The 23924-nt window shown below is 35.8% G+C and overlaps 1 protein-coding gene across 11 annotated transcripts in view; it reads right to left on the minus strand.

The window, feature by feature from the left end:
* The window catches only part of ECHDC1 (ethylmalonyl-CoA decarboxylase 1), a 54350-nt gene that overhangs the window by 2528 nt on the left and 27898 nt on the right, over positions 1–23924 (minus strand). For 7 of the 11 annotated variants that reach the window (XM_065543364.2, XM_065543360.1, XM_005551759.5 and 4 more), the window contains one exon: positions 23764–23844. In XM_065543364.2, coding sequence (XP_065399436.1) covers positions 23770–23844 — 75 coding nt within the window. In that variant the 3' untranslated portion in view covers positions 23764–23769. Of the gene's footprint in view, positions 1–21598; positions 22547–23763; positions 23845–23924 lie in introns of those variants that run through there. The other 4 variants (XM_074037011.1, XM_074037012.1, XM_074037010.1 and 1 more) reach the window with 2 other exon arrangements.

The following is a 23924-nucleotide window of genomic DNA, read 5'->3' on the forward strand; positions in this document are numbered from 1 at the left end:
CTAGTTGACATGTGCATGACGACCTTATTTAGCATTTCAAAGCTCTTATACCATTTTTTTTTAAGGAACTGGCAATACAACTATTGCAGAGTTGGATTTAAACCTACGCAGGTTGGCTTCAGTATCTTCATGGTACACATAATAGTTAGCTAGGCAAGGTAGAATCAGGTATACCAGTAAGAAAGTTATTGATAGAGGCTTGGATTAGACTGATAGCAGTGAGTTTCCCTAACGGGTTCATTTTCCCCAATCATGGGATTTTTATGAATAGGATGATTAATAAGGAAAGAATAGCAATAAAGGGGAGTTAACACAAAGAAATTGGTGGGCATAGCAAACGGCCTGACATTTGCCAGTTCAACAGACTGAGTAAAGTTACACGATTTAGGAAATGATGCTGATGCGTTTTACTTTGAATGCATGCTTCAAAAAGCTTTCACTTTCAAATTACTCAGTACAAAAAAAGAAGATAAGTTGGTTTGGCTTTCCAACGTGTTAAATACTGAAATGCAGGTGATTTGGTTCTATTAGCACTAAGAACAAAAAACTCAGTCTTTCTTTGACCCCAGAGAATTCTGACAAATGCCCATTTATTAACTCACTGGGAAACTTTGTCTTCACAGTTGTAAATTTTTACAAAGGAAAATATGCCTTGATTATGAACAATTGCTTCTAGAGGCAAATAGCTATGAAAAATAATAGTTTTCAAGAAATAATTTTAAAATTGGGAGGAAGAAAGAACAAGTCTTATAAAAATCTGAATTTATCACAACATTGTAAGAGGAATACTGCTTTGTTAAACACAAAAGAAGGTCAAAAGGAATAGAAATTATAGAAATAATGTCTAATATTCTTAGAATAGGAATATTGTCAATATTGAACCCAATCCTATAGGCTTTTCACATAATACATTAAATATGTAACTGTTCTGAACTGAATCCTGGAATTGGTTCAGAGCTGCGCCTATATGGAGTAAAGGACTATGCCAGGAATAAATTCATTTAGAATCAGCTGAATATAAAAAGTGGTTAAAGTCCTAGATGTTGGATTAATGTAGATGAGCTTATGACAACAAAAGTTATTACCTATGTAAGTACATTCATATTTGGAATTATTTGCTTCTAAAGAAAAATCATCATCATCTCGATGGTGAATTTTTTCCATTTGCCTTACTTTACGTAAAGTATGTCTTTTGGAATCATATTTTACAACTCCAACAAATATTTTACAACTCAACAAATTTTATCTTTGTAAAACACCTTTTGTGATCAAAATCTAACATCCATTCTTTGCAAACTGTATACCTTGGGTGTGCTTGTGTACTGATATACATTAAATATATATTAAATAAATATGACCAAAAAATTCATTGGTGACAAAAGAACACAAGTAGTTTCCTCTAATAAACACAGCATTCAGATGGTAACCTTTACAAGACTAATTTAACCTAAAACTTAAAGTTTAAATATAAAATTTAAAATGCTGAAAAACCTAATTTAAGAAGGACATTGTTATATTATCAACAAGATGTATCCCAAAACAGTTTCCTGATAGATCCTACAGGATTATACACTAATTCCTTCCAGAGTTTAGATGCAGTTGCCTGGTAATATAATTATTGCAAGGGATAATCTATGCAGAGTAATGGAAGACTTAGTTCTTATAATTTTGAAGACTTATGACAGACTTAATTTATAAAGCCATATTAAACTAGCTTTTTTTGACAAGTAAAAGAATGGTGTCTTCTGACTGTTTAATAGCATAATCATTGGCAATGTTTAAAATTTCCTCTGACATCCTGGGGCAAAGGAGATGAGATGAGATTAATCAAATGTGGATATACTTCTTGTTACCACTGTCTGGATGAAACAATGTTATAGGAAAAACTACTGACAACTGGGGAAAGAGTTTCACTTTTGACAGGTGATACAAAGTCAAGTGTTGATGGCACCAGGAAAGACTGTTCAGTGAGTTACTACTTTTTGATGTAGTAACTTAAGTTTCAGGTCTTTGAACAAATGTATTCAAGAACATTCTAAAAAAAAGTTATCAAATGTTACTCTAATAGGAACTTTTTAGTGGAAAAGTTGCAAAAAAAACCACAAAAAAAACAAAAACAAACAAACAAACAAAAAAACCAGCCTTTTTTGTAATGTTGATTATTAAAGCAAGGTACTCCTAGTAAATTCTGTGATGAAGGATGGAAATATAAATAATTGAATTGGAAGAATGTACAGCTTTGATGTGTCCTAGTGCATATACTCAGGGGCCAGACTGCTGGGCTTGAAATCCTAGCATGACCACTAGCCTGGCTACATACCACACATTGTAAAATATAGTGAAGGCAAAAGAAACGTGGTACAAAGAGGAGAGGAAGATTCATCTCTAGATCTTAGGAAGGTACTTAACATCTCTGCACCTCTTGATAGATACTTTGAACATATGTACTCCACAATTCTTTTATAGTGTCTTTATGTTTTAAAAAATCTGTGTGAAATTGCCTCAGACAAGTCTACAAGAGAATACAGTATTACCTACTTTATTTTGAAATATAAAAGTTGTACATATTTTGTTGTCTGATACATAATAAACTCTATGTATACTAGCTTTTATTACTATTAAGTTGGTGGTATTGATAGGTCAGTAAAAATAACAGTAGTGTTTCTGCTAGTGAAGTAGTATAAAGTTGTCCCCTGGATTAAAATCACATAACCTCTAAATATTCAAAGTAAAAGAGCAATGCTCAACACTGTATAACCAGCAAACACTCTTGTTCTTCGATGCTGGTTATATAAATGGAGACCAAAAGACATACTAAATTTTTATATTGCCAAATAAAATTAGAAATAATGCTGTATTCTACTACAGATACAGTTGAAGCAGAAGATTGCAAGCTGATCTTTTAAAAAACAGATAAGACACTTATCCCTCTAAGATTTCTTTAAAGAGAACTGTTCAATACAAGTAAGATAAATATCTTGAAATTTTAAACCATTGATGTTACAAAATTAACATCATGTTACACATTTAAAGTTTGGAATCACTGATTTAAGTATAAATAAGCTTTAGTTTAGGGCCAGAAACTCTGCTAGTCCGTTTACACTGATTGCATAAAGGGCCAAGGACAACAACGTAAATTGCTCACATGGGGAAATATAGCATAGAAAATTATAGAATTAGCAACAGCATCTCTGACCACAAATAATACTTTTACAATTATGCCTCAAACATAAACTTACTTGTTCACACATATATTTTCCTGGCACCTTCTCCCTTTTGTTTTCTACCATCTATAACATCACAAAACAAACTATGGAAAAGAGAACCCAAAAATTCTCCCTATAATCTCAGCTTTCTGATTTCCAAGTCTCAGATGATTGGCTTCATGAGTTTCCATTCATTTTATGCAAAGACACTGCTTGAATAAGAAGGTATATAGTTGAATGTGTGAAAATTTTTATTTGTGTGTGTGGTTGAGAGGGGGGAGCAGACATAAAAATGTTTTGTGATATTTAAGTCTGATTTTAACATTCAGTAATCCTGGCATGATCAGAGGTAGATTTTCTTGATGTCACAGCTCTGAAGAACTTCCAAGTAATGTGGTAACTACAAAAACAAAGCAACATGGGCAATGTGACTGCTTCCTGAGGTGGACATCTCCTATTCAGAGTAAAGTTACTTCCAAATCAAAAATGGGATTTGTTATTTTCGAATTGGGGTGGGGGCGGGATTGTGTGTGCATGCATTTATTTGTGTATGTGCAAGTGTGTGTAATATTGTACTTTATTTATTAAGCCAGTATTTTTTTTTTTTTTTTTTTTGAGACAGAGTCTCACTCCATTGCCCAGGCTGGAGTGCAGTGGTGCGATCTCGGCTCACTGCAACCTCTGCCTCCTGGGTTCAAGTGATTCTCCTGCCTCAGCCTCCCAAGTAGCTGGGATTACAGGTGCCCACCACCACACCCGGCTAATTTTTGTATTTTTAGAAGAGACGAGGTTTCACCATGTTGGCCAGGCTGGTCTCGAACTATTTACCTCAGGTGATCCACCTGCTTCGGCCTCCCAAAGTGCAAAAGGCTACCTTGTAAGCTCCTTTGGGATAAGCATGTTTATAGCTCCCTTTCTTTGTAATATACTTTGAACTAATGCGTAGCAGCTGGAAATGCTAATACCTTGGCTGAGGGTTATTTATATTCATGAAAACAGCATTAGAGATTGAAAACAAATCAGATAGGCAGGCTCTAATTGGATAGTTGAGAATTTTATTTCACTAGGGAGATAAAGGAATAAAAATGTGCTTTTCATTTGGTGTATAAACAGCTCAATACCCCAAAGGAGAAATGGGAAAAGAAAATGCAGAGAATTCATACACATATAAATAAGCCAACATGAAAATGTATGCATCACCAAAAATCTCTAAAAAGGCAAATAAAATTTAAATATAATTTTTGATTATCAAAATTATAAAAGATACTTTAAAAGATTATACTCATTGTAAGAAAGGATGCTCTCAAACATTTTCTGCTGGTGGTAATATAAATTGGTAGAATGTTTCCTAGAAGATAACGTAGCAATTATCAAAAGCCTTGTTAACACTGCATATCCTTTGATTAAGTATTTGTGCTACTTACATGATTTATTTTCAGGAAATAATCTGAAATGTGGGTAAAGCCTTTTGCATAAGGTAATTATCACAGCATTAATCATTTTAGAGAAAAATTGGAAACAACAGACCAACAGAAAATCTCTCAACAGACATAACTGCAAGTGGAAATCTAGTACATGATCAGGTGTTATCTCAAATCACTGGAACACAGAAGGCTTTCTAAAACAAATGCTGTTGGGACAAATAATCATTTGGAAAAAAGATGAAATAAGATCCATTACTCACACCATACATGAAAATAAGCTCAAAATGGATTAGATATATAAATGTAAAACACAAAACCATTCAAGTACTAGAAGAAACACACATGAACTTCTCTATAACCTTGGTATATGGAAAGGCTTTTAAATTACCACTCGAAATCCAGATGCAACTTTTAAAAAGATTGACAGATATGACTACTTTCGCGCATGTGTGTGTGTGTGTGTTTAGATGGAGTCTTACTCCGTTGCCCAGGCTGGAGTGCAGTGGCACGATCTTGGCTCACTGCAACCTCCCTCTCCCAGGTTCAAGCGATTCTCCTGCCTCAGCCTCCAGAGTAGCTGCAACTACAGGTGCGCACCACCACACCTGGCTAAATTTTTTTATATTTTTAGTAGAGACAGGGTTTCATCATATTGCCCAGGCTGGTCTCGAACTCCTGACCTCGTGATCCGCCTGCCTCAGCCTCCCAAAGTGGATTGTGTTTTTTTAAAAAGGCTTGCATGGCAAAAAAGAATAAAAACCAAAAACAAGCAAAGTCAAAAGACAAGCTGAGCAAATATATGCAAAACATACCACAGATAATGACACTATCCCTAATACTTGAAGAACTTTAAAAAAAATTGAGGGAAAAAAACAAATATCCTGTTGAGAAATAAGCAAAATGTGAATAAATAATTCACCAAAAATTTTTTTTAAATGGTCCTTAAGACATATTAAACCATAATCAACTTCACTTTAACAGAAATGGGCTGTGTGCAGTGGCTCATGCCCGCAATCTCAGCACTTCGGGAGGCCATGGATCACTTGAGCTCACAAGTTTGAGACCAGCCTGGGCAACATGACGAAACCCTGTCTCTACAAAAAATACAAAAATTAGCCAAGTGTGGTGGTGCATACCTGTAGTCCCAGTTACTCCGGGGGCTGAGGTGGGAGGATGACTTGAGCCCTAGAGGCGGAAGTTGCAGTGAGCAGTGATCATACCACTATACACCCCAGCCTGGGTGAGACAGAGCAAGACCTTGCCTCAAAAAGAAAAAAAAGAAAAAAGAAGAAAGAAATGCATATTACAGCTATGCTGAAATGTTGTTCCTTACCCATGAAATTTGCAAATTCAAAAGTTTAATAGTAGGCTCTGTTGACAAGGCTAAGTGAAACAGACTAGAGGGAATGCAGACTTGTCTATCTCTTATGGAAGAAAATTCGGCAATAATAAATATTCATTAACTCATTAATATTTGTTTAACTTTTGATTCAGCAATCCTATTTCTAGTGTTTATCCTTAAGATATGCCACTAATATTACTAAAAAGTATACATAAAGTTATTCAGTGCAACATTCTAACATATTCAAGACATAAAATAAGGCTGGAAACAAGGGAAAAAATTTAAACTGAATGCAAAAACTAAAGGAAGGTATTTTCAAATGAAATCACATTGAGGGAGAAAAGGAAAAATCAGGCAGACAGCTAAGGCTAGTCCTTGGAGAAATAGCCTGAAAAATCACAGCTACAGGCACAAACAGAACAGCCTGGGGAAAAACTAAACTGCAACTACACTAATAAGAAAGCAAGACCCAACAGAGCCTTTTTTCCTTTGTGTGATTAGCGGGCTTCCAGGAAAAAGGTTCCTCCCCTTTTCAGGCATATACATGGTAGGCTCTGTGGGAACTTGCACAGGAACGGGGGTGGGCTTACCTGAAACAGACCTGCAAGTTACACAAACAAGAGAAGCTGCACTTTGTGCTTACCCAAGACATACCCACAGCTGCACAGATAAGGAGAGTTACACAAATAGCTACAGATGAGGGGAGTTTCTTATAAAAGCTTTTGGATTCAACTGTAAAAACAGCAACCCACTCGGGCCCCCTCTCCACTGTGAAGAGCTTTCTTCTTTCACTTATAAACTTTCACTCCAACCTCCCCCCTTGTGTCGACGCTCCTTAATTTTCTTGATTGTGAGACAAGGAGCTTGGATAACACCTCAGACAACGAGACCATTCACCCAAGACCATTTCAACATCCTTTGAAGGAAAAACAACAAAAACAACAGTGAACTAATCTAAGTAACTTTTGAACACAGTACAATACTTTACCCTTAGTCTGGTTGAAAAAAATATATGATACACAAAGATAAAACACAATAGCAAAATGTTAAAAATCGTTGGATCTGAATGAATGGCACAGGGAAATTACTTGTGTTACTCTCATGCCTTTTCTGCAAGTTTGTAATTATTTCAAAATTTAAAATTAAAAAACACAATTCCAGTTTCTCTCTCACACCAAATTCAATAGTAAAATATTAAATATTAGATATATAGAAATGTGTACATGCCTTTTTTGCCAAAAGTTGATGCTAAAAGCCAAGCAGTCTGTCATTTTCTATTTTCTAAAGTAGTTTTGAGAGATTTTTCTCTATTTTCCCATGTTTTTAGAATAATATTTTCTCTATTTTCCCATGTTTTTAGAATAACTAGAATTAGAAAGTAGAATCAAGGAATGAGTGTTTTAAGTACTTCTTGAAGCACATTCTAGAATCTTGATCTTGAAACCAAGCTAACCATTCATACTACAGGTATGTTTAAAATAATATCTATCAGAGAATCCTTTATAAATTAGGTATACAGTCATGCATTGAATAACAACATTTCAGTCAACAATGGACTGTATGACAATGGTCCCATAAGATTATAATGGGGCTGAAAAATTACTATAGCCTGGTGATATCATAGCCATTGTAATGTCATAGAACAATGCTTTACTCACATTTTTGTGGTGATGCTGTTAAAAACAAACTTACTGCACTGCTACCTGTACAGAAGTATAGCACATACAATTATGTACATTACATAATACTTGATAATAATAAATGACCATGTTAATGGTTCAGGTATTTACTGTACTATGCTTTATTTATTTATTTATTTTTTCTGAGAAAGGTTCTCACTCTGTCACCCAGGCTGGAGTGCAGTGGTGCCATAATGGCTCAATGCAGCCTTGACCTCCTGGCCTCAAGCGATCCTCCTGCCTCATCCCCCCCCAGTAGTGGGACTACAGGCATGTGCCACCATGCCCAGCTAATTTTTGTATTTTTTGTGTCTCACTATGTTGCCCAGGCTGGTCTCCAACTGCTGAGCTCAAGCAATCTTCCTGTCTTGGCCTTCCAAAATGCTGGGATTACAGGCATAAGCCACCACACCCGACCTATACTTTTTATTTTAGAGTGTACTCCTTTTACTTTTATATGTAGAAATTAAATGTAAAATGGCCTCAGGCAGGTCCTTCAGGAGGAATTCCAGAAGACAGCATTATCATCATAGTAGATGACAGCTCCATGCATGCATGTTACTGCCCCTGAAGATCCTGACTCTATGTAGGCCTAGGCTAATATGTGTGTTTGTCTTAGCTTTAAAAAAAAAAAAAAAAGATGAATAGAATAAAAATAGAAAAAGCTTATAGAATAAGAATATAAAAAAAGAAAATACTTTTGTACAGCTGTACAATGTATTTTGTGTTTTACATGAAGTGCTGTTATAAAAGAACAAAAAAAGTTTTTTTAAATTAAAAAGCTTATATAGTACAAAAGTTAACAGTTAATTCTGTCTTCTGGAATTTCTTCTGAAGGACCTGCCTTAGGCTGTTTACATTTAATTTTTTATATATAAAAGTAAAAGGAATACATTCTAAGTGTACAGTAATGTCCTAGGCCTTCACATTCACTCACCACTCACTCACTCACTCACTCACCCAGAGCGACTTTCAGTCCTGCAAGCTCCATTCACCATAAATACCCTATACGAGCTTTCAGTTTTTTATCTTTTATACGGTACTTTTACTGAACCGTTTCTGTTTAGATACACAAATACTTACCATTGTGTTACAACTGCCTACAGCATTCAATACAGTAACAGACTTTATAGGTTTGTAGCCTGTGAGCAATAAGCTATACCATATAGCCGAGGTATGTAGTAAGCTGCACCCTAGATGGTATAATTAGGTTTAACTACATACTATGATGTCTGCACAACAACAAAATCACCTAATGACACATTGGTCATAAAGTGTTCCTATCATTAAGCAATGCATGACTGTATGCAGGTACTATTACTGTTTTCTAAAAAGTAAGCAAACATTAAAAAAAATAAAAATACAGTTTACAAAATTAGAATAACAAAGTTATCACTTTTCACTGGCAATGAAATAGAAATATAAAAGTTAGCAACAAATCTGACAATTAAATTCCCTATGCCAAGCCCATATGTGGTAGGTAGATTGGCCCTGAAGAGATGACCTAATCCCTGGCAACTGTGCATGTGTTACCATACATGGCAAAAGAGACTCGGCAGATGTAACTAAAGTCACATCCTTAAAATAGGAAAATTTTCCTGGATTATCTGAGTGGACCCAATCTAATCATGAGAACACTTAAAAGCAGAGAAAATTTTCCAGCTGTAGTCAGAGAAATGAAGCATAAGGATAAATAAGAGAGATTCAAAGTATGAGAGGAATTTGACTCGCCACTGCTGGAGGAGCCACATGGAAAGCATGAGAAGGAATTCAGAAAGCCTCTAGGAGCAAAGACTCATCCCCGAGCTGGCAGCAAGGAAACAGGGACTTCAGTCCTTCAAGTGCCAAATTCTACCCGTTGGAACCTGGATGAGCCTGGGAGTTAATCCTCCCCTACAGTCTTCAGAACCCACTCCACTTAGATTTTGGTCTCATGAGACAAGGTTTAGAAAAACCAGCTGAGCCCAGCTGGACTTCAGACCTATACATCTGTGAGATAATACTGTGTTGTTTTAAGCCACAAAATTTGTGGTGGTTTGTTATAGCAGCAACAGAAAACTACTACATGTATTAACATTTTCTTAATTTATATTTCATTCTAAATATCTTTAATTTGTCAAGGTGGATTAAAAATGAGAGGCTATATTGTTTTATCACATTTCTAGCTTTTCATTTCCTCACATCAATGTTGTCACTAAAATGGAAACATAATGCTTGACTAGATTCTGACCATTGAGAAATACCAATTTTTAATTCATGTTAGTTTTTTGCTTTTAAAAAATGGTTTTTAAAAGCCATTTTCTCTTGGAATATTTTACATGAAAAGTATGACTCAAGTGAGGGTCTATTGATGCAAAATGGAACTGAGTGTTTCTGACATATGTATTCATTACATCTATTATCAGCTGGTGCTCACAGGGTTTTGGGGGAAGGGAACAGTGTTAGAATGCTACATGAGTTCATTTCTTTTATATATTCATATTAAGTATCTCCGTCTGCTGAAGTACTTCCATTGGCATGGATGAAAATGTCAGTTGAGTGAATTCCAGGCAATTCTCCAAGGTAAGAAAGTTAAACAAGCTAAAAGGGCCAACACACATAAAAGAAGGAACATATCTTTTTAGCAAATAATATCAAAGCTTTCCGTGTTGTTTTAGAACAAGCAGACATTCTTAGGAAATAATTAAAACAATCTGTCATAGAAAATAACTGGTGAGGTATTGATAAAATAAAGGGGAAAAAATCAGCTAGAGGAACTTGTACTGATTTATCACTTCCTGGAAACTGGGGCTACCAAGGTAGTTCATTCAGTATGCAATCCTCTCTATTAGCCTCTAACATTTAAGAACTATAGTTGCTTTTGGTATGTGGATTTTTAAAAGGCTGAATAGCCTAGGACAGTGCTTGTCAAATTTCTCTGGTCAAGGATCAATTTCTTCATTTTTAAAAAAGCTGTCTAATCGATTGCAGACCAATAATTTGGTAAAATATAACAAAAACATATTACTAGAAAAATGAAACAGAAAACCAAGGCATAAGTTTTGTGAATGGCTGTGCCTAGCACATGTGGGTGCTAAAATATGTTTAATAAACAAACACCACTTTCAGAAAAGCTGGTCCAAAAATGAATAAGATTTCATCAGAAGCTTTTTGACAAAAGCACCTGGTATCTCCAGATACTGAGAGTAGGCAATACCCTCAGACATCTTGTAACAAATAAAATTAAATATTTTATGAAGCTCTAGGATTCATCACATTTTCTTCAATTAGAGAATGACAGCTAGGCAATTTAGCAGTATTAAAGGATTATTTTTCCTGCTATTGTGCTTTTCTGTCCTAAACCTTAATACACTTAAACATCGATGAGAAATCAATATGAAGGATGGTGCAAAAATCTAATAAAGATGAACACCGGAATCTACGTTAGAGGGTTTTCACTTGTTCCAAATGACATCTAGAAAGTCTTAATTTTCTTGAATTTTCATTTTCTTTTACACAGAGGATTTTTCAGTGTAATAACACACACTTGCATATAGCTTAAGATTCTGTTTTTTTTCTTTTTCGTGTTGCCCAGGCTGGAGTGCAGTGGCGCAATCTCAGCTCACTGCAACCTCCGCCTCCCGGGTTCAAGCGATTCTCCTGCCTCAGCCTCCCGAGTAGCTGGAATTACAGGCGCCTGCCACCATGCCCAGCTAATTTTTGTATTTTTAGTAGAGATGGGTTTTCACCAAGTTGGCCCGGCTGCTCTCGAACTCCTGACCTCAGGTGATTCACCCACCTCGGTCTCCCAAAGTGCCGGGATTACAGGCCTTACCCACTGTGCCCAGTCTTAAATTTTTTTAAATTATACATTGAGATGTACATTTTATATTTATGTGTTGAAATTATATATTTCATAACTACCTGTATTTCAATGTAAAGTGAGGAATGTATTTAATACTTTCACACATAGAACATTTCCTGTTTAGTCACATATCAAGCATAAAGCCAATGACTGCTTTCTCCTCACATAATAAAATGTAGTAATAGCAGCATTCTAATGCAATCTGCACTGATGACAGCAGAGGGCACTGTCATATAAAATAACCTTTTTTAATTGTGCATAAGAATTCTGCCCATTATTGAACACTAGTTTTCAAGAGGTTAGGATTTCTGTAAACTGTCTTATACACCAAAAAAACTGGAAAATCTCTGTATGTGTGAACATGAAGTGACATATTTTAACGGATGAATTGAAACCTGAGTCATAAATTATAAAAAAGAAAAATATAAAATTTACTGTTTTTCATAAGTTAGCATATGAATCTTTTCTCATTCTATTTCTACTACCATATGATGCCATTTATATGAAGTCAAAAAAATAAAAATTATATTTATTTTGGAATATTTAGCTTATAAAACTATAAAGGAAAGCAAGAAAGTAATTACCATAAAATTCAGGGTAAAAGCCAAGTTATGAATACAACAGGAAAGTTCTTGAAGGAAATTCAAAGTGCTAATCCAGTGAACACATGAATAATAAGGAAGTGAAACAGTCTTATTGCTAATATGAAGAAAGTTTTAGTGGTCTGGATAGAAGACCAAACCAGCCACAGCATTTCCTTAAGCCAAAGGCTAATCCAGAACAAGATTCTAACTCTCTTCAATAGTACAAAGGCTGAGAGAGGTAAGGAAGCTGCAGAAGAAAAGTTTGAGACCATCAGAGGTTGGTTTATGAGGTTTAAGGAAAGAAGTCATCTCCATAATATAAAAGTGCAAAGTGAAGCAGTAAGGGGTAACATAGAAGCTGCAGCAAGTGATCCTGAAGATCTAGCTAGGGTTATTGATGAAGGTGGCTACACTAGATAACAGATTTTCACCGTAATATCAATGATCATTTGGCAGTATTCCCTGTGAGCCAGTGGTGACAATGGCCATGGGGTGACACTCCTCCACCTTTGGAAAGGGGAGAGAAGCCTGGAAAGGTCTACGTCTTGTGGTCTGAGTTACAGGTCAGGCAAGTCAGAATACCAGCTAGACTTCTAAAGTTTTTGACTGTAGTGTCAGGCTCCCAGACAGCACCTCTGGACTTGTCCAGAGTCTAGTGGAAATCACCACCCTGCAAGGAAGAACACAGGACTGGTTGGCTTTGCCACTTGCTGATTATAGAGTCCTAGTGCCTCAAGTGAACATAGGAAGTATCCAGGGGGTGGTTATGGAAGGCTTGGGCAAGACCCAGTGCTGTGCTAGCTTCAGGTTTGACCCAGCACAGTCCTAGTGGTGGTGGCCATAGGGCTACTTGGTTCACTCCACCCTCAGCTCCATGGGACTCAGCACAGGGAAAGAGATTTCATTTGTTTGGGAAAAAGTAATGGAAGAGAACAAGAGTCTCTGCCTGGTTATCCAGAGAATTCTTCTGGATCTTCTCCAAGACCATCAAGGCAGTATCTCCACAAGTCTGCAAGAACCACAGCATTACTGGGCTTCGGGTGCCCTCTAAAGCAGACACAGCTCAGACCATGACACCTAAGTCTTTCTGAATATCTGGAAAGTCTTCCCAAGAAGGACCACTACAAACAAGCTCAGACTGTGAAGACTATAATAAATACCTAATTCTTCAATGCCCAGATACCAAAGAACATCTACGAGTATCAAGGCCACCTAGGAAAACATGTACCCACCAAATGAACTAAATAAGGCATCACAGACGAATCCTGGAAAAAGAGATATGTGACTTTTCAGACAGAGAATTCAAAGTAGCTGTTTTGAGAAAACTCAAAAGAAATTCAAGATAACACAGAGAAGGAATTCAGAATCCTATCAGATAAATTTAAGAACAAGATTGAAATGAAAAGAACCAAGCAGAAATTCTAGAGCTGAAAAATGCAACTGGCATACTATTGAAGAATGCATCAGAGTCTTTTTATGGCAAAATTGATCTAGCAGAAGAAGTGAGCTTGAAGACAGGCTATTTGAAATACAGCTGGAGGAAACAAAAAAGATAAAAAAGCGTTCCTACAGGATATAGAAAATAGTCTCAAAAGGGCAAATCTAAGCATTATCGGCCTTAAAGAAGAGGCAGAGCAAGAGAGAGGGTTAGAAAGTTTATTCAAAGGAATAATAACAAAGCTCTTCCAAAACCTAGAGATAGACATCAATATCCAAGTACAAGAAGGTTATAGAGCAGTAAAGCAGATTGAACCCAAACAGAAGTACCTCAAAGCATTTAATAAACTTCCAAAGGTCAAGGATAAAAACATGGTCTGTAATAAAGAAAGGATCCCAAAAGCAGCAAGAGAAAGGAAACCAGCAACACACAATTAAGCTCCAATATGTCTGGCAGAAGACTTTTCAGTGAAAACCTTATAGGCCAAGAGAGAATGGCATGACATATTGCAAGTGCTGAGGGAAAAATCCTTTCATGCTAGAATAGTATATTCTGCAAAAATATCCTTCAAACATGAGAAATAAAGATTTCCAAACAAAAGCTGAGGGATTTCATCAACACCAGACCTGTCCTACAAGAAATATTAAAGGGAGCACTCTAATCAGAAAGAAAACGATGTCAATGAGCAATAAGAAATCATCTGAAGGTACAAAACTCACTAGTAATAGTAAGCATACAAAAAAACACAGAATATTAAAACACTGTAACTGTGTCTTAAGTAGAAAGACCAAATGATGAACCAATCATAAATAATAACTAAAACAACTTTATATGACATAGACAGTACAATAAGATATAACTAGAAACAACAAAAAATTAAAAAGCAGGAGGATAAAGGCATAAAGTGTTTATTATTTTCTTTTTGCATGTTTGTTTATCCAAACAATGTTCAGTTGTTATCACCTTCAAATAATGGGTTATAAGACAGTATTTGCAAGCCTAATAAGATACAGTATTTGCAAGCCAAAAAATGTAAAAGATACACAAAAAAAAGCAAGAAGCTGAAACAAATCACTGAGAACATCATCATCACAAAAAGGAAGACCGGAAGAAAAGAAAGAAAAGACCACAAAACAACTCAAAAAACAAATAAAATGGCAGGAGTAAGTCCTTACCTACCAATAATAATATTGAATGTACATGGACTAAACTCTGCAATCAAAAGACATAGACTGTTGATGGATTAAAAAAAAAAAAAAAGACCAAATGATCTGTTGCGTACCAGAAACACATTTCACCTATAAAGACACACAAAGACTGAAAATAAAGGAATGGAAAAAGATATTCCATGCCAATGAAAACAAAAAGAAAACAGGAGTATCTATATTTATTTCAGACAAAATAGATTTCAAGACAAAAATTGTAAGAAGATGAGGAAGGTCACTATATAATGATAAACGGGCCAATTAAGCAAGAGGATATGACAATTTTAAATGTACATGCCACCCATCACTGGAGCACCTGGATACATACAGCAAATATTATTAGAGCTAAAGTGAGAGATAGGCCCCAATACAGTAATAGCTGGAGACTTCAACACCCCACGTTCAGCATTTGATACGGTTTGGATTTGTGTCCTCACCCAAATCTCTTGTAGAATTGTAATCCCTAACGTTGTAGGAGGAGGTGACAGGATTATGGGGGCAGCCTTCCCCCTTAGTGTTCTTGTGATAGTGAATGATTCCTCATGAGATCTTGTTTAAGCGTGTAGTACCCTCCCCTTTTTCTCTCTTTCTCCTGCTCCAGCCATGTAGGATGTGCCTGCCTCCCCTTCATCTTCTGCCATGACTGTACATTTCCTGAGGATTCCCCAGCCATGCTTCCTGTACAGCCTGTAGGACTGTGAGCAAATTAAACCTCTTTTCTTTATAAATTACCAAGTCTCAGGTAGTTCTATGCAAGAATGGATTAATACAGCACTGGACAGATCTTCCAGACAAAAAAATCAACAAAGAAACATCAGACTTAATCTGCACTATAGAAACAATTGTACCTAATAGATATTTATGCAATATTTCATCCAACAGCTGGAGAATACACATTCTTTTCCTCAGCACATGGATCATTCTTAAAGGTAGACCATATATATTTGGTCAAAAAACAAATCTTAAAACATTCAAAAAATTAAAACAACATCAAACATCTGCTGTGATCACAATGGAGACTAGAAATCAATAACAAGAGGAATTTTGGAAACTACACAAATACATGGAAGTTAGACAATATGCTCCTGAATGGCCAATGGGTCAATTAAAAAATTAAGAAGGAAACTGAAAATTCTCTTAAATGATAATGGAAGCACAACATACCAAAGCCTATACAGCAAATGCAGTACTAACAGGGAGTTTATAGCTATAAGTGCCTGTATGAAAAAACAAGAAACATTTCAAATAACCTAATAATGCATCTTAAAGAACTAGAAAAGCAAGAGCAAGCCAAACCAAAAATTAGTAGAAGAAAAGAAATACTAGGCCGGGCGCGGTGGCTCAAGCCTGTAATCCCAGCACTTTGGGAGGCCGAGATGGGCGGATCACAAGGTCAGGAGATCGAGACCATCCTGGCTAACATGGTGAAACCCCGTCTCTACTAAAAATACAAAAAACTAGCCGGGTGAGGTGGCGGGCGCCTGTAGTCCCAGCTACTCGGGAGGCTGAGGCCAGAGAATGGCGTAAACCCGGGAAGCGGAGCTTGCAGTGAGCTGAGATCCAGCCACTGCACTCCAGCCTGGGCGACACAGCGAGACTCCATCTCAAAAAAAAAAAAGAAAAGAAATACTAAAGATCAGGGCAGAAATAAATGAAATCAAAATTTAAAAAAATATTGACTGGGAATGGAGGCTCACACCTGTAATGCCAACACTTTGGGAGGCCAAGGTGGGTGGATCACGAGGTCAGGAGTTCGAGACCAGCCTAACTGACATGGTGAAAGCCCATCTCTACTAAAAATACAAAAATTAGCTGGGCATGGTGGCACGCACATGTAATCCCAGCTATTCAGGAGGCTGAGGCAGAGGAATCACTTGAATCTAGCAGGTGGAGGTTGCAGTGAGCTGAGATCACACTGCTGCACTCCAGCATGGGCAACAGAGTGAGACTCTGTCAAAAAAAAAGAAAGAAAAGAAAAGAAATACAAAAGAGCAATGAAACAAAAAGTTGGTTTTTTTTGAAAAGTTAAACAAAACTGACAAATCTTTAGCCAGACTAACAAAGAAAAAAAAAAAAAGAGGAATTCCAAATAAATAAAATCAGACATGAAAAAGGAGACATTACAACTAATACTGCAGAAATTCAAGGATTATTAGTGGCTACTATGAGCAACTACATGTCAATAAATTGGGAAATCTAGAAGAAATGGACAAATTCCTAGACACATACAACCTAGCAAGATTGAGTAGAAAGAAATCTAAAACCTGAACAGACCAATAACTAGTAAAGAGATTGAAGATGTAATAAAAAGTCTTCCAGTAAAGAAAAACCTAGGATGCAATGGCTTCATTGTTACATTCTGCCAAACATTTAAAGAAGAACTAATAGCAATCCCACTCAAACTATTCCAATATTCTGAAAAATAGAGGAGGGAATACTTCCAAACTCATTCTCTGAAGCAAGTATTACCCTGATACCAAACCAGATAAAGACACTTTGAAAAAAGAAAACTACAGGCCAATATCTCCAATGAATATTGATGCAAAAATCATCAACAAAATACTAGCAAACTGAATTAAACAATACATTATGAAGATCATTCAACATGATCAAGTGGAATTTATCTCTGGGATGCAAGGATGGTTCAACATACACAAATGAATCAATGTGACACATCATACCAACAGAATGAAGGACAAAAGCTATATAATAATTTGGATTCATGCTGAAAAAGCATTTGATAAAATTCAATATCCCTTCATGATTAAAAAAAAAAAAAACACCAAGAAACTAGGTATACAAGCAACATGCATCAATATGCTAAAGGCCATATATGACAGACCTTCAGTTAGTATCATACTGAGTGGGGAAAAGGTGAAAGCCTTCTCTCTAAGATCTACAACGCAACAAGGATGCCTACTTTCAAAACTGTTATTCAACATAGTACTGGAAGTCCTAGCTAGAGCAATCAGACAAGAAGAAGATAAAAGGGCATCCAAATTGGAAAGGAAGAAATCTAATTATCCTTGTTTGTAGATTATACAATCTATGTCTGGAAAAAGCCTAAAGTTGAGAAATAAAAAATCAACATACAAAAAATCAGTAGCTTTTCTATATGTAAACAGTGAACAATTTGAAAAAGAAATTAAAAGAGTAATCCCATTTACAACAGCCACACATAAAATTAAATACCTATGAATTAACCAAAGAAGTGAAACATGTCTATAATGAAAACTATAAAACACCAATGAAAGAAATTGAAGTGGACATCAAAAATGAAAAGATATTCTACGTTCATGGATTGGAAGAAACAACATTGTTAAAATGTCCATTCTACCCAAAGCAATCTAGATATTCAGTGTAATTCCCATCAAAATATGAACGACATTCTTCACATAAATCAAAAAAAAAAAATCCTAAAATTTATATGCAACCACAAAAAACACAGAATAGCTAAAACAATCCTCAGCACAAAGAACAGCCCAGGAGGAATCACATTACCTGACTTCAAATCATACTACAGAGCTACAAAAACCAAAATAGCATAAAAACAGACAACCAATGAAACAGAATAGAGAACCCAGAAACAAATCTACAGATATACAGGCAACTCATTTGCAACAAAGGCACCAAGAACATACACTGGAGAAAACACATTCTCTTCAATAAATGATGCTGGGAAAACTGGATATTTGTATGCAGAAGAATGAAGTTAGACCCCTATCTATCACCACATACAAAAATCAAATCAAAGACAAAAAACACCCAAAAAGCAAACAACAAAACACATACACACACACACACACACACAAAGGAAAAAACAGATTAAAGACATATTTAAGACCTCAAACTCTGGAACTACTACCAGAAAACACTGGGGAAAATCTCAGGGTCACTGTACTTGGCAAAAATTTCTTGAGCAATATTCCACAAACCCTTTCTCACATTGTTATTAAGAACTACTTGACACTGGGCAATTTGTGAAGAAAAGAGGTTTAATTGACTCATAGTTCCATAGACTGTATGGGAAGCATGGCTGGGGAGGCCTCCGAAAACTTACAATCATAGCAGAAGACGAAGCGGAAGCAGGCATATCTTCACATGACAGAGCAGGAGAGAAAGAGCGAAAGAAGTGCTACACACTTTTAAACCACCAGATCTTGTGAGAACTTACTCACTTATCATGAGAACAGCAAGGGGGAAGTCTGTCCCCATGATTCAATCACCTCCCACCAGACCCCTCCTCCAAAACTGAGGATTACAATTCAACATGAGATTTGGGTGGGGACACAGAACCAAACCATATCAACAATCGAATTCATAAAGATAGAGAATAAAAAGATAATCACCAGAGTCTGGGAAAGGTAGTGTGGAGTTGGCAGGGAGATGGGGATGGTTAATGGGTACAAAAAAAATAGAAAGAATGAATAAGGTCTATTTGACAGAACAGGGTGACTATAGTCAATACTATAATAATAACTTAATTATACATTTAAAAATCACTAAAAGAGTATAACTGGATTATCTGTAACACAAAGGATAAATGCTTGAGGGGACAGAAACCCCATTTTCCATAATGTGATTATTACATATTGCATGTCTGTAGCAAAACATCTCATGTACTCCATAAATACATACATCTACTATGTTAAAAATTAAAAAAAAAAAAAAAATTGTTTTCAACCCTCATGGTTGGCTTTCGACCCTCATGAAGATTTAAGGAGTTCAAGACTTCAGTGGAGGAAATAACTGCAGATGTGATGGAAGTAGCAAGATAACTAGAATTAGAAGTAGAGCCTGAAGATGTAACCAAATTGCTGCAATCTCATGATAAAACATGAATAGATGAGGAGTGGCTTCTTATGGATGAAAAAACTATGTGGTTTCTTGAGATGGAATCTATTTTTGGTGCAGATGCTGTGAACATTGTTGAAATGACAACAAGGATTTAGAATATTACATAAATTTATATTTGAAAAATCAATGGCAGAAAGAAGTTCTACTGTGGGTAAAATGCTATCAAACAGCACTGCATGCTACACAGAAATCTTTTGTGAAAGAAGAGTCAATCGGTCAACAAACTTCATTGTTGTCTTCGTTTAAGAAATTGCCACATCCACCTCAATCATCAGGAAGCACCACTCTGATCAGTTAGCAGCCATCAAAATTGAGGCAAGATTCCCCACCAGATTACATCTCGGTGAAGGCTCAGATGCTTGGTAGCATTTCTCAGCAATAAATTACCTATTAATTAAGATAGACGCATTGTTTTTTTCAAATATAATGCTATTGCATATTTAACAGACTATAGTATAGTGTACACATAACTTTTATACACACTAGGAAACAAAAAAATTCGTGTGACTCACTTTATTGTGATATTAACTTTATAGGGGTGGTCTGGAGGAAACCAAACCTGTAATATCTCAGAGTTATGCCTGTACCAAGATGGCAGATTTAAACCCAGTTATATCAACACAACATTGGCTATATATATGGAACAAACACTCCAATTAAAAGGCAGAAATTGTCATTCTGAATAAAAAAGCAAAACCGTAGTATATGTTGTCTACTAGAATCTACTTTGAACAAGGCAGCCAAGTTAAAGATGAAAGGACAGAAGAAGATACACCACAGAAATCTTAACCATAAGAAAACTGGGAGCCAGGCATGGTGGCTCACGCTTGTAATCCCAGCAGTTTGGGAGGCAGAGGTGGGCCCTGGATCATGAGGTCAGGAGTTCGAGACCAGCCTGGCCAACATGGTGAAACCCCATCTCTACTAAAAGTACAAAAATTAACCAGGAGTGGTGGCGGGCACCTGTAATTGCAGCTACTCAGGAGGCTCAGGCAGGAGAATTGCTTGAACCCAGGAGGTGGAGGTTGTAGTGAGCTGAGATCATGCCATTGCACTCCAGCCTGGGCAACAGAGACTCTGTCTCAAAAAAAAAAAAAAAAAAAGAAAAGAAAAAGAAAAAAGAAAGAAAATTGGAGAAAATTGGGATGGCTATATTCATATCCGAAAAAACAGACCTTGACTGAATCCTGGGCCAGAAAAAAAAAAAAAAAAATTAGTATGATAACTGAAAAAAACTGAATGAGGTCTGTAGATTAATTACAAGTATTGAATCAATGTTAATTTCCCATAATTGCACTGTGGCTACATATGATACTAACATTTGGGGAAACTGATTGAAAGGTATGTGGGAGTTACATGTATGATTTCTGCAAGTTTGTAATAAGTGTATAGTTAGAGCAAATGAGAAGTTGAAAGTATTTTAAAAATTCAAATTTCTGCTCTTCCAAAGATACTACTAATAAAAAAACAACTCACAGGCTGTGAGAAAGTATTCTTGCTCCTAAGGCTGTGGATAGTATTTAGTATTACAGTCGAGATAGACATAGACACATGAGCATACTTCACCTCTGCTACTATAATTATTGCTATCCCAAGGAATTTTATATAGAATATATAAAAAACTCCTACAGTTCAATAATAATATGACAAATCAATTTTTTTTAAAGAGTCAAAGGATTTGAAGCAACAAAGAAGAAGATATATCTAATGGCCAATAAACACAAGATCCTCAACACCAGTCACTGTGGAAATTCAAATCTGAAATCACAATGAGCTCTCACAATGGTTCCCACCCATCAAACGGCTAAATCTAAACAGATTGACAGGTGCAGCTGGAACTTTCTTCCACTGCTTATGAGAATAAAAATTATACAACCAACCTAGAAAATATAAGAAACCAATATATTTGCTGCTTAAGTTAACATACACTTACACTTACCATATCACCCCAGCAATTCCACTCTTAGATTTTCACCCAAAAGATATGGCAACATATGCCCACACAAATACTTATACATGAATGTTCACAACAGCTTTATTTATAATAGGCCAAAACCAGAAATAGCTCATGTGCCCGTTAATGTATGACACTTACTGTGCTACATAGGCATAGAAAGCAATACTACTAAGCAATAAGATGAACAAACCACTGAAAAATGCAAAAACAGATAAATCTCAGAAACAAACTTTAATATCCACATAATAAAATACTTTCCAACATTAAAAAGGAACAAAGTATTCATAAATGGTACAACATGGATGACTCTCAAAGTAATTATACTGAATTAAAGAAGGCAGACATTAAAAAGTACATACTCTATGAAATGTATTTATGTAAAATTCTTTTTTAAAAATCTATTTTAAAATGAGAAAGTGATCAGTGTTTACCTTGGTGGGAACTGACTGGGAAGAGGTATACGAAGACATACAGATAGGGGTGATAAAAATGTTCTCAATCTTGATTGTGGAGGTGGTTACATGGATGTATATATGCATCAAAATCCATTTACACCATACAATTAAAATGGATTCATTTTATTGTATGTAATTTGTAGCTCAACAAATTTAATTTTTTATTTAATTTTTTATTTTTTTTTGAGACAGAGTCTCACTCTGTTGCCCAGGCTGGAGTGCAACGGTGTGATCTTGGCTCACTGCAACCTCCACCTCCCAGGTTCAAGCAATCCTTCCGCCTCAGCCTCCCAGGTTGTGGGACTACAGACAGGCATGTGCCACCACACCTGGCTAATTTTTTGTATTTTTAGTAGAGATAGGGTTTCACCATGTTGGCCAGGCTGGTCTCGAACTCCTGACCTCAGGTGATCCACCCGTTTCAGCCTCCCAAAATGCTGGGATTACAGGCATGAGCCACCATGCCAGGCCTAAAAATGTTTTAAATGTACAACATGATGTTTTGAAATATCTAGAGCATTACATGCCAGCGCAGAACGACTTTCTCTTCAGTGTCTGAAAGTGAGACAAAAAGTTTACTAGAAGTCTTCTCTTAATGTATACTCCAATATTTTTCTTAGCTAGGGTCAAGCGTATAATGATTTTTTTAAAAAATGGCAAGGCCAGGGTTAGCCCAAAGACTGAAAAACATTCCAAATGAAAAGACAATGAGTTTCAAAGTATGCCAGAATGTTACCATATTGGCATTGGTAAGAGACAGTTGTATAAGGTAATCTTAAAACTCTAAGCCAGAATATTATGTGAATACTTACATACACTTTAGGTTAAACATTATGCTAAAACCTATATATTCACTATCTTATTTAAATTTATAGATATTTAAGGGAGATACTTCATTTTATAGATAAAGAAACTGAGATGAAGAGAGGTAAAATACTTGCTCAAAGTCAAATAGGTAAAAGTGGCAAACTGGGATTCAGCCTAGGTCCACCTGACATCAGTGCTCAGGCTCTTTACTGTTTTGCCAGTTTACCTCTAATTATGCTATATATACTACCTTTTGCATTATAAAGAGGCTCCAGTGTGTGAGCCTGTACAGATAACTTATGGAGCAGTGTACTGGTCCCTTTATAGCTAGCTGTGTTAGTAGGCCTTGGGAATGGTACTGAGAAAGCAGTTTAGATGTCTAAAGCATTAGATTTTACAAAATGTCATTTCTATATAATATAGCTATCAAATACTGAAAATAATTATAGGGACTGAAGAGCTATGGGTCCCAAAGAACTTTCTCTATCTTTACTCCCTAATCTTCCCAAAAGTCCCACAAAGTTGCTATAAATCACAGCAGAAAGAAGACAAAGGGATCTCAGAAAATCTCTTTTTATTGGTGAGAAAACAGCTACAGCAGTCTCTCTTTCTGCATTCTATTTTTCTTTTTTAACGTTGCTTACTTTGTTTGTATAATCCTTTTGGATTTTAAAGTTTCATATATTTCCTTAGCTTTCCTTCCAGGAGTTTTGCTAATATGGATTTGCTCTATTCAAAATCTTAAAACCTTGTGTTTTGTTAATTTTTTGAAAATGCATAATAATGAAGTGATCATGAAGTTATATTAGATAAAAATTATCTAATGACTGACAAAAAGAAAATATTCAAAAAAGAAAATAGGTTTATCCTATTTAAGAATATATGAAATATTGATATTAAGACAAAAATGAATTTGAGCAAGTTAATTATATTTGTGCAAGAAATTAATGCAATTTTCATCCTACCTGAAATCACATGCTGTAGTAAATTCTGCTCCTCCACCCAATGCCCAACCTTGAACCAGCGCAACACTTATTAAAGGAAGTCTGTATATTGAAGAAAAAACTGATGTTACAATTTTTAATTTCAATATTCACTTACAAATGTTATTTTTAAAAAATCTTAA

Source organism: Macaca fascicularis, chromosome 4 (genome assembly GCF_037993035.2).
Source record: "Macaca fascicularis isolate 582-1 chromosome 4, T2T-MFA8v1.1".
NCBI classification, from domain to species: domain Eukaryota; kingdom Metazoa; phylum Chordata; class Mammalia; order Primates; family Cercopithecidae; genus Macaca; species Macaca fascicularis.